Raw genomic sequence first — 12,584 nt, 5'->3', positions numbered from 1 at the left:
TTCATCCAGAGAAAATGTGGTTTCACTCGAAGCAATTCTCAAACTTGGCTGGGTGTTTTCTCCTAGAAATGTTCTTGCAGCCAGAACTTTACCTTTACAACTGTTATTCTACCTATGTAACATCAAGCACAATTCAGCTTCACTAAAAATTATGCAAAACCCATGGAGGACAAAATACGGAAAAAAAAATGTAGTCTTAAATACTGATTGACCAGGGCTTTTTCTTCTTGTCGAAATAAAATGTAGCTGGCTACAAATTCCAGGGCTGGGTAGAAGCAGTGGTTACGAAGTACATCAAAGTCAGGGTTTGTGGTCTCCCTGCAGCAGATAAATGATTAAAGTATTTTTAGTAATTACTATTTAAAATGGACATGCCCTTGCATAAAACAGAACTAATAATGTCTCTATTTCCACACAGACGAGGCAATGAGAATAGACTAGCGCTGCGACGACAGACCATTCTCCGGGAGAAGGGGAGGAGCAAGGCCAGTCGAGGGCCAGCGTATATGTTTAATGACCGTTCAACAAGTCTTTCTCTTGAGGAGGAGCGCTTTTTGGATGCAGCAGAGTATGGAAATATTCCAGTGATTCGCAAAATGCTGGAAGAATGTCCCTCGCTCAATGTGAACTGTGTGGACTATATGGGGCAGAACGCTTTGCAGCTGGCTGTTGCCAATGAGCACCTGGAGATCACAGAACTTCTGCTGAAGAAGGAGAACCTCTCTCGGGTTGGGGATGCCTTGCTTTTGGCTATTAGCAAAGGTTATGTTCGGATAGTGGAAGCCATACTTAACCATCCTGCATTTGCTGAAGGCAAGAGGCTTGCCCTGAGTCCTAGCCAGTCGGAGCTCCAGCACGATGACTTCTATGCATACGATGAAGATGGCACACGGTTTTCGCATGATGTTACACCGATCATTCTGGCTGCTCACTGCCATGAGTATGAGATCGTCCACACCTTGCTGAGAAAAGGAGCTCGGATCGACAGACCGCATGACTATTTCTGCAAGTGCAGTGAATGCAATCAGAAACAAAAGCATGACTCTTTCAGCCATTCTAGATCCAGAATCAATGCCTACAAAGGTCTGGCCAGCCCTGCTTATCTGTCTTTGTCCAGCGAAGACCCTGTAATGACTGCCTTAGAGCTCAGCAATGAGCTAGCTGTGCTTGCCAACATTGAAAAAGAGTTTAAGGTAAGTAGAGGGATACCAATTCTGACAGACACAGAATTACAAAGTTCAGTCAAAGGTCTTTGTCCTTGAGCAGTAAGAGATCATCATGATCTTCATAAAACAGCAGGATAATTGGGAAAATATGTAATTGTTTAATAAATGGAAGATTTGAATCTTTGGGAATGTCATACTGCTCTGTGCTGACTGCAATTCATGCTGCTTATATAGCACATGCCAGAGAACTCATCTTCCACTTCCTGTCAGGCAGGATAGTAAAGGAGGCCCTTCAAACCCATGGGTGAAGCAATTACATCATTCATTCTCATTATTTTCTTATGGACTGAAAGTTTTCTCACTCCTCGCAGTGTTTTGCATTTATTCACAAAAAGGCCTCTAAATAATGTCCTGTTCCTTTCTAATGTGATGCCTTTCTCTGGTATTTCTACTCACTTCTTTTTTTACTTATTTGTATTAAGATATGAGTGAACTCTGTGAAGTTAAAGAGTTTTTCAGTACTACATAGTATTCTTAATGTTTCACAAGTGCATAATTTGGAAAAAAAAAATAGGAGTTGAGACCCAGAGATTCAGGGCCCCTGAGATCCTGGAAGTATGAGTGGTTTGGGGATGGGTTTGTTTCTTTTTTCTTTGGTTATGTAGATACATCGGTGTCCAACCTACAAACACTTTTACCACAGTATATTTGTGTTAAGACAGTAAAAGTGTAAGCTTTTTGGTCTCAGTAAATGCAAAGTCAGGCCTTGTGCAAACATTGGCAGTGTTAATTATGACTTAGATTAGCTAAAATCCCTTGGACTGGGTTTACTTTATGGGACTCTGTTGAACGCAGATGTTGATATATGACACTACTGTGACCGAGCAACGTATGTGGACCTCAGCAGCAGGAGATCAAACAAAACAGTAGTGGAATCATTTCAAACATTGTGTTAGGAAGATTTTGAAGTTGCCATGATCAATATTTAATGTTAATCTTTTTAGCAGTGGTACAGTTCGCACAGCCATGAACCCTTCTCTGCTCAGCCAACCTGAGCTGAGATGCTGCAGTTCTGGATTAATTACTCCTGACTTATTGTATCTTTGTGGAACAATTCGGTGGTTAGAAGCTGAAATATTTCTTGGAGAGGGAAAATAAGGAGGAGGGATGTGCAAGGGGATCTTAAAAACAGCAGCTAAACAGCTGGAATAGAAGCAGAGGAGAATTTTTTATTCTGTATCAATAAGATGAAATGCTGTGAAGAGCATTTCAGCTTAATGCAGAGAATGAACGTCTGCTCCATGAAGTCCCTGGCAGAAATCCTTAGGACCTCAGTGGGCTGAGATTTCATCCACTCTTTCATGTACAGTTCAGAGAAGAGAATTTAACCACATACTCTGTTTCTTTCTCTTTAGCAGCTGCTGAAGATGTGAACAAAAGGACATGATTAACTTACAGGGGAGTAAATTTAGAACAGAACAGAAAAACATTTTTCATGCACCATAAATGCGGCCTGTTAAGTTCACAGCTATGCCGAGATAAATAGCGTGTCTGAATCGCAGGGACAGTATAGCTCTGTTTACCACCATTGGAGTGGCACAAGCCTGGATTATTATAAAAATAAATACAACCATCATGTGGAACAGGTAGCAAGAAGTGCCCTTCAAATGTATGCTGCAGTACACAACTGGTGAGGTGAACTGCGAGCACAGTATTTGTCCCTGGTGACACCAGGGCAGGAAACGGGGCACCTGGGTGAGGAAAAGTAGACTGGGGTTCAGAGAGCAAACTTCTGCAGCCTGCCCTGACGTGCCGTGAAGAGGTCCTTCCTCAGTGTGACCTGGCTCATCCCTGAGTGACTTGGTTTTTCAGTTCGTCTTTTGTCTCAGTTGCCTTGTCTAAAATTAGAGCTCCACTTCTCATGTAGTGCTGTGTAAAGAATTGCCAGAAAGATTTTGAGGTACTGTCCTTCAGCAGAAACAGGAGGTTAAACAAGAGATAGAGCAGCTCCATATTGCTGGGCGTTAATCAGCCAAGGGGAAGTAAATATGCTGTAGAGCAGAGTGAAGGTGAGTAGGAACAATGAGGAGCAGGAGCACAAGGCAACACAGAAATTTAACTCTCCTGTGATTTAAGGTTTCATCAGGAGCAGGTGGCTGGCAACATGAGGTCTGTTGGCAATGTTTTTGTAGGTACTGAAATGTGGTGGTGCTTCTGGGTAAGTGTTTAAGACCATGGAGTACATTTATATGTGCATTGACGAGAGTTAACATTTACGCTATTGATAACACTCACGTGCTGGGGGCTTGACCGAGGCTTAGGTTCAGTGCAGGCAGTACAAAGGTTGTCTGTACGGGTTGCAGGAGATGGATGCTGTTGTTTTTACCAAGTCTGGGCTTGTTTGTGCTCCTGCAAGCTCGTATCTCTGCTTGCATCAACTTATGTAAAAATTGTTGCCCTTACTTTATTTCAGGAATCTGCTACAGTTACCCAGGTAGTGTAGTCCCTGCATAGAAGTGTGGTTTTCGTAAAAATGTGTTACATGTGTTACTGTGATCAAAACAAGTGTATTTTTAGTGCACAGATTTGCTGGACGTTGCAATCTTTAGCTCCACCTAGGGTTTCCCTGGGCCATTTAAAATATTTCAAACCTCACCTAGAAGAAAATTGAACTTCCTGGTAATACAGTTTTAAAAGTCAGTTTTATAGTGCTGGTGGGGTGTGGTTGCAGGGGAGCTTCCCAGAGGGTGCCTACAGCAACAAGTGGCACAGATAATTCTGAGGTCTTCCTCAGAGGCAGTAGAAAGCGTTAATGCTCAGCTGTGATACTCTTTGTTCCATGAGTATCTTATAAATTACCCTCTCTCCTGTTGTACACCATCAGTTAATGTTAGAGATAACACTGGCCATGAAACTGATTAATGCAAAATAGGAAATGCCATAATCAGTGGAAACCACTATTCGCTGAAATAAACTCCTTTCTTGGCCTCAAACCTCTGTGGCAGTATCATCTGCCCTGTGGCGCTGGGTTGCAGGTATTGTTTTTACAAGTGTTTTACAAGTGTTTTGAAAGATCATCCGTTGTTAGGAGTAAAACTGGAAAAAAGTAGATGACTTCTGAAGGAAAACTCACTGGACAGATGTGTCAAGCACAGTGCAGGAATATATCTGTACCAAGCAGACAGCTAATTCAGGCTTCCTGCGTAATTCTGAGATCTTCAGGACTTTCTGAACACCATTTAATTTAGCTTTTAGTGTCATGGCTAAGTATGCAGCTTTACAAGGTTCGATTATATAGAATATTTTGTTTTGGGGGATTGTGCTCATATTTTTTGCCATCTAAATTCCTAGAGCTAATATGTCTTCCATGTCCATAAGGATGCAGATGATATCTGACAGATATTGTCTTGCAGAGATGTGGCCTGGAGTTTTGAGAGGACAGCTGTGGCCCAGTGCTGTTCAAAAGGGAGAAGATTTGCATTTAGTACAAAGTCCACTGCAGCTATAATGGCAACAGACTGTTTTATTGTTTAATGGGATGGAGTGGAAAATGTATTTTTAAATTAAACATTGGTATGTTACTCTTTGCTCTAAGTTAATACCCCTAATAAGGTCATCTGAGTTTGCTTTTCTGATGGGAAGCAAAATTCAATTCAACATCTCTAAGTTTGATTTTCTATTTGTCTTCATTTACACAACCCCCATTACAGAAATCAGATTCCAGTCTTCATTACAGGGGATGTCAGCTCTCTTAAAGAAAAGGTAACATCAACTTTAGGAAAGAAGAACTGAGTCACTGAAGGGGAAAGGGCCACCTTTGTAAGGGCAGTAATGGGTTTATCTATCTACTAAGATGCCTAAATCCAACATTTAGGACCCACTTACATTCACAAGGCAATCTGAAATCCTGAATCCTTGTATAGCAGTACCTGTGTTTCTGGTCTCAGCCTTTCTAGGCAGGGCCAGGACACGGTCTGGAGCACTGCTCCATCTCATCGGTGGGGTTCAGCGTCAGCCTGAGTGTGTCCTGAGAACGTTGTCATCCCAGGCACAGTCTGCGGGACAATCTGGGGGACAGCAGGATCCTGTGACTGGTCACAGAAGGTCACTTTCTTCTGGGAAAAACGGCTGTGGTGATGCTCTCCTGCTCTCCTGGCCATGCTCTCCTGCTTACATGGTCAAAGATAAGGCAAATCATCGTCAGCTGAGGTTTTCAGAGTGACCGTGTGTGGCCTGCTTGCTCTCTTACCCAGGCCACCAAGACAGTCTGTGGCTGCTCATGCCGCAAAGGGCAGGTGACCCTTCTCAGCAGCAGCCACTGTAGCCCCCACCCCTCCCGCATTCCTTGGCCACCAACATCTGGTTCTTCATCCACCATAGTGCTCACCCCAAATCATCACCTTCCTTTCACAGAGTGGGAACAACCAATGCTGCCCCCTTGTACTTAGTGTGGCAATATTTGGCAACTTTTTTTTTCCTGAACTGCTGAGGAGCCCTGAATCAGTGTTGTCACATGCACATGCTCTATTGCAGAATTAAGAGCTGATTCTTTTTAGATCCTCCAACTATAATTTAATTGCTGACTTCCTTCTTAAGTCTCCCAGGACTGCTTTTTTAATTTATTAAGTTTACAATTTGCAGTAAAGGAGAAGTCATTAAATTATCTGTGTGCCTTTGGCCGTTTTCAAAAATCAGTTAAGCCAAACAAATTACTATATTCCCTTGGCTCACATTAATGGTAGGAGACATGTGACACTTCAGTGGAGAGGGAACTTTCTGTGCATGTGTGGCAGAGACACTGAGATACCAAGAAGAGTGTATTAATCATTTTTGCTGTCACTACGCATTTAAGTGGACCAAGGAGACAAGGGGCAACAGGCGGTCCATGCAGTAGTCTCGGCACATTCATACTCTTGATTTCTTACAAAGTTGCCTGCCTAGAGCCACCCCCGCCGTGTTCAGGCCCTGACAAGTCTTCCTGTCGCAGTTTAAGACATTATCATCCCATCTGTCCTCCATAACCTTCCTTGAAAAGATAAATTCTTCAAAGGGAATGCATCTCAAGACAGCGAGCGATGAACTGGAGTAGAGATGTGCATTGCCTTCAGCTGACTCTGCTGTGTTACAGCTGTCCTGTGCTGCAGCTGGAGTGGAGGTGGTGGTGCTGGGCACTGCTCAGTTCCTGTAACCTGACCGCCAAGGACATTTCAGCTCAACTACCACCACTGGTCACAGCTGTGGAAGTATTTCACGGGAGAGGAAGCTGGTTTATTGCATTTACAAATGAGAAAATAAACTGGTGGAGTTTATCATTAATTTACTGTGTGCTAATACATACTGCGATATTGTGTACAATCCTACATTCTGAAGGGATGATTTTGCAAAGTGTGAATGGGTGTATCTGGCTATTTTTACAAGTGTCCATTCAATATTCATTATGTTAAATGGGACTACACTCAGAAAAAATTGTATTCTCTATTAGAATAAATTAGCATACATAATTTTCATTTTGAGACTACCCAAAGGCATTGGAATCCCCGTGGAGTAACTGTCTCCTTACATGTTGTTTTGAAAATCCATGTCATGTCTCAGTCACGAGGGCTAGAAAATACTGATTAAGAGTGTATATGAGTGTGCATGCATATAGGTATCTCCTACCAGAAAACAAGCACATACTAGTACTTTAAAACTATATTACAATATTTTGTAACAGTTATTTATGAAGGCCAAATTATTTTGTTACTAAATTTATTGAAAAATACTCCTTTTTTCATTTGATGTTTGAGGGTCAGATACCAGTTTGGAACAGTTCATGGTACCTAACCTTTCAAGGGTGCACAGGTCGAGTCTATGTTTTTCCTTTGCCTGTGAATCTCAAATGACTACTTTTCCTTTTGAAGAGGACATTTATGTATTAAAATGATTGAATACTGACTCTTATCGTAGCTGTTGCTGCAAAAATGAAAGCCAAACAGAAGGTAATATGTTACTCCAAAAAATGTTTTTCTGTAATGACAAGAAGTCAGAATTTTGGTTAATCTTCTCTTGTTACTCTTCTGAAGAGAGGGAAAATAAATAGTACAATAATAAAATGTACAACGTCATGAAATGCTTGGTTTTAATATTTAGCTTCTGTTGTTTTTGTAGAGAAATGACGTTGGAGTTCCTCTTTTATGACAGATCTGAGGTGTCTCACATTAATTAAAGAAATAAATCACCATCACTTTTATGTAGACATACAATACTGTGTATAACTATTTGTCTATGAGTGTTCACATCCATTTGAGTAGAGTGAAATGTAAAACTTGCGTGCAATCCTTTAATATATCGAAGTCATAAACTGGTATTGCGGTGGTGTGGGTAATCAAGCGCAAACAGGCGTGAAGTACACCCTCGGTGAGTAAAATAGGATAGTCTATGTACTCACAAGGATGGTTTATCTGCCAGGGTCTGCATTACGTGGCAGTTAGTATGAGGGAAGTAATTACAAACAAGGGACTAAACAGAGACTAAGCACGGGAGAAGGGAGGAAGCTATGAAGAACAGACCAGAAGAGAGTGAAATGTGTCTCTGTAGCAAAAGCATTCATAGGAAGTTGCTGTGAATGTGATGTAGAGACTACTTGAGCAGTCCTGGTGGTGTGGGGTGGTTGGAGTTGTTTTCATTCTTTTGTTTGGGAAACATTCTACAGTAATTTCATCTTTTTAAGACATTAAAATTAGCAGAGATCACAAAAATATCAGAAGTTGTTGACACGTGTTAGTAAATCTCTTGTAAGATCTAGGCCAGGGGCAATATATCTGTACACATTCTTTAGCTTTAGATATACATCTGTATTTATACCCAACCAGGTCCCTCGCTGTCTGGCTGTGTTCATCTCTTATGACCCAAACACAGCTGCAAGGAGCGGTTAACAAACTGGATTGCAGTGATCAAAATAGCTTTTTCTGGTTTGATGTCAGCCTTGTGCAAAACAGTGACTGAGAAGAACATTTTGTAAAAGTTAAAGCAATAAGCAACTGAACCTGCAGTTTTAGAGCAACATTTTGGCTCAAACGGCCAAAATGTTAGCAGGTATTTGAGCTAGAGGGAACAGAGTTGAAGTTAGAGATGTGGTACCACCACGCTCTCTGCAGCACTGCAGGCACTGTTGCTGGAAAACAACCATCAAATGTTGTATCTGCAAGGTAAATGAAATGCTGGAAAATGAGGAGGATGAGATTTACAGGAATAATTCAAGGCCTAAGGAAATTCCATATATGTCTGTAATTCTCAAGAAGGTTGGGAAGTTGTTTAGATGTGTACTCGTCCAATTGAGATCTTTCTACGTCCGAGCTGGTTCTCTAGGGTTCTGTGACAATAGGTGAATAGAAATGTTTCCCCTGTGCTGTTCATCTCGGATAGAAATAGTCATTAAAGTATTTAATGATTTACTATTTAAAGTCACGCAGTATTTTTGAAGGTGTTTTTTTACTTCGAATTGGCTTGAAAGCAAGTCTAGAAAGTAACTCAGGTGTAAAAACTAATAGCGTAGGTGTCCAAGGTAAGCAAGGTGAGACGACTCCTACTCTTTGAACATTCGGGGGAGTAGATTCTGCAGTAACAAAGTGCTTTTAACCTACCAGAAAAAGATGTAACATGATGCAAACAAACTACTGATGCTCAGAGATGCGTAGCTGGGATGTAGAACTACTTCTCTGATGTTAGATCTAAACAGCATGTTACCTTCTTTCTTCTTTTCTTTTCTAGAATGATTACAAGAAATTGTCTATGCAATGCAAGGATTTTGTAGTTGGACTCCTTGATTTGTGCAGGAATACAGAAGAAGTGGAAGCAATTTTGAATGGTGATGTAGAGATGAGCCATAACAATGGAGAACATGGTCGCCCCAGCCTTAGCCGCTTAAAACTTGCCATTAAGTATGAAGTTAAAAAAGTAAGCAATTATGTTGATCAAACAGGCATGGTATGAGAGCGCTTTTAAATTGTGCTATTGTTAAATGTTTAAGTTTTGGTAGCCTATGACACTTAAATCAACATTTGAGCCCTTCTGCACAGTGTGTTTTACCAACAAAAGAATCCTTGCCCCAGATAGCTGGCAATATGAACAAGAAGCAGGTATGCAGGGTGGATGCTGGTCACTGTGGGTGTGAGCAAACGGCTCTAAAAACCATATAGCTATATGCAAAATTTGTAGATATTTCCTTGGTTTTAGTTTAAATCTATTAAAAAAAAAAAATGTAAGAAATTTGCGGTACTTCTGCAGCCTGGAAAAGTGTAAGATGTACTAAAAAACCATAGGATAGCACGGTAGTCGTGTGCGCTGCATGGTAACAAATATTAATACAGATTTTTGACAAGCTTTTGTGTCTTGCTCAGAAAGTTGTCGAAACTTAGTGAACCTGCGTGTCTCACAGAATGTGTGTGTTTGTCTGTAGAGAGAATCAGAGGCGATCTAGCAGTAGCAGTGCTGTTCTCGCTTCTGAAGATCGGCAGACGCCAGGCAGTGTGGAATACAGAGTTACCGTCCCTTCTTAGGCTTACTTTCATTTCTACTGTCGCTTTAATACTCTGGTCTGCATCCGAAGAGTCCTCAGCGAAACCAGCTGAGCTTGTAGCTGCACCAAGACCCTTGAATTACCCAGAAAACTTCTCTTGGGTAATATAGGTTGTGAAGTTCTAGGGGACGTATGTGTGAACCAGGGAGAAATGATTTATGTGGTGAAGTTTTTAGGGCTGGAGATCGAGAAGATACAGCTCAGGAGTACACTTTGAAAGCAGGTTACCCTAGAGTCGCGCTATCTCCTGACAGAGCAGGAAGATCTTCGATAAAACGTATCCTTCATAATGAAATGGATCAGGTCAACACTGTGAAAATAAACAATATCTTATGTTAACAAAAAATCTCAAAGTGAGTCAGGACTCTTAAAATGCCAGTATGGGCTGAACGTATGTATCTGATTTATCAGGGAAGAGTGGGAGATTTTTTAGAAAAATGAGTTCACATCTCCAGGAGACACCCAAAATATTTATCTGTGGGAACTATTTATACGTTCATGAAGGGAAGGGAACAAAACTGTTTTGACTGAAGAGCACCTACCAGCTTATGAATGCAAACCTGCAAAACACTTGACAAACTACGGTCACTAAAGAGAGCTGAAGCAACTTTTGAAGAGAAGATATTACCTTGACATTGTCCTTTGTGGTATTTGAGGCTTAATTCTTCCTTGAATGTGAATTTTCTCTCAACGTTTTCTCTTGCCTGAGTAGGCACTTCTTGCAGCTTCAGCCAGTCAACCTTTAGACATAGAGAACTCTGCTAGAAAAATAATAAAGGTTCAGGTAAATTTTTAATACTATTTTCAGGTCTCAACTTAAAAATTTACAGTGCACAAAAAAACATTGTTTATTATTATCTAGCTTTGTAAGATGCTTCTCCAGAGGTTTTGACAGAAAAGACGGTTATAGGACAAACTTCTCAGTTTTGCAGTCCAAAAGATTCCAGAACCAAATTATAAATAGTCCTTAGCTGATTTCCTGCAAAAGTGACAGCTCTTTTCTTATGCCAGATGAAAAAAAAAGGGTATTTTCCATATTAGCATGTGAAAATATGGCACATTCTTTCTTTCATAACTAAAGCCTGTATATATACCATCCTCTGCAGAACAGAAAATCTTAAAGTTTTGGAGTTTCTGCAGTAATAACATGAAAATTATAAATATCAGAAACAAGTAGATTTTGCCCAGATAAAGTTTATGTTTAATTACTCTTAGATGGAAATTAATAGTTTATGATGGAACACAGTCTCACTAACATAGTAGTTTTTTAAATTAAAGGACTTACTGTTGCTGATAACAACACACCTGCAGGCTGGGAGATTATGCTCATCAAAAGACTTTTTCTTACACCCTTGTTAATGCTCCTTTGAATATAAGCTGAGTTATTGGTATTCCAACATTCTTAATGCACTTCGTATAGCTGTTGTTCTAATAAGAGATATTCTGATTGCAATGTTCTTTTTGTGCTCCTTTCCTTTGTTACAGTTTGTAGCACATCCAAACTGCCAGCAACAACTTCTCTCCATCTGGTATGAGAATTTGTCAGGTTTACGGCAGCAGACCATGGCAGTGAAGTTCCTGGTGGTTCTTGCTGTGGCAGTAGGACTGCCATTCCTTTCGATGGCTTACTGGATTGCTCCTTGCAGTAAGGTCAGTCTGTGAAATCTTGTGATGGACTTCTATTAACTCCTCTATCATCTGTGTGTAGATTCCTGTCTGGCAAAGATGAAGCACGGGTATAAATTACTGACATACTTAAATAAATAATATTTTAGAAATGTGTTATTTTAAAGCTGAGTTAGAATGACATGGCTGCAAGATTGCATGTTCTGACAGTTGTAATTAAGGCAGGTAAATGTATTTTGTTAAATGCAATGTATATTAAATGAAATTACAGTGGTTGACCAAGAGATGCCTTCTAGAAATTGCACATTAGAAACAATGAGTCAACTTATTCTTAATTTAGTTGTTGCCTTAGTAGGCAGATGCAGAGGATTCATTTCCCTTGATTCAGAGCTAAACTAAGTTCAGGCTGTGGGCTGATCCCAGTTACTCAAAGGTAATTTTGTTTTTTGATGATTAAAAATTAATAGATACAAGTTGCTGAAACATGAATGTCAGAAATTAAAACAAACATCATCAGTTTTCTAGAAGTCAGTGAACTGTGTTGGCTTGTCAAGACAGTTCTAGTACTCATTATATTTGCTGAGGTTTGTCAGGCAGTCCCGCAGCCTCCTCTGCACCCATTTATAATGCACTGTCTGGATTTGGGTGCTACCCCTGTATCTGTTTTGGAAGATACATAGTATGGAAAGCCTTTCTGCTGAAGATGGGTGATGATCTCTGACCTCTCTGAACTCCATGTTGAATCTCTGTTTTAGCTGGTCACTATCCATTTTAAATGGACACTGATAGAAAATTTCCCCCGAGAATATGGTAGAGGGATCAAACAGGATCCCATAAGGTTTATTTAACAGGTTACAGTGTAAGATCCATGGTTGTAGCAGTTCGAATCTTGTGCACATAACAGTGATTTCCAGGGGAAGAAGAAGGGTGAAAGAGAAGACTGAGGTCTTTGAGGTTTGTTTTTTTAATTGTTATTATTATTATTGTTGTTCTCTGAGCGGAGAAAGGTGGCCCATTTTGTTTTGCCATATTTTTCATTTCAGTCTGGACAATAAAAATCAGTTATATAATTTTCACTTTTCTGTATAGTGACTAGGTCTTTTATGAATACTTTTGTCTTAAAACATGCCTTGAGATTCAACATACTTGAGTACCTGGTTTTCAGCTATAGCAGTCACTTACCTATTTGTCATTTTCCAAGGATTTATTGGATCTTACCATTGTAAATTCTGAAA

The 12,584-nt window shown here is 40.3% G+C and overlaps 1 protein-coding gene across 1 annotated transcript in view; it reads left to right on the top strand.

Moving 5' to 3' along the window:
• Positions 1–425: 425 nt before the first annotated feature.
• Positions 426–12,584, top strand: part of TRPC6 (transient receptor potential cation channel, subfamily C, member 6) — a gene marked incomplete at its 3' end in the record, with an annotated part of 28,626 nt that continues 16,467 nt past the window's right edge. Inside the window, exons 1-3 of the mRNA XM_010142699.1 lie at positions 426–1,193; positions 8,916–9,101; positions 11,209–11,373. Of these exons, the coding sequence (XP_010141001.1) occupies positions 507–1,193; positions 8,916–9,101; positions 11,209–11,373 (1,038 nt within the window). The remainder of the gene's footprint in view (positions 1,194–8,915; positions 9,102–11,208; positions 11,374–12,584) is intronic.

Source organism: Buceros rhinoceros, unplaced genomic scaffold (assembly GCF_000710305.1).
Source record: "Buceros rhinoceros silvestris isolate BGI_N320 unplaced genomic scaffold, ASM71030v1 scaffold5419, whole genome shotgun sequence".
Classification (NCBI taxonomy): Eukaryota; Metazoa; Chordata; class Aves; order Bucerotiformes; family Bucerotidae; genus Buceros; species Buceros rhinoceros.
Note: the sequence above shows the minus strand (reverse complement) of the source record. Positions and strands in the feature narration are given on the sequence as shown.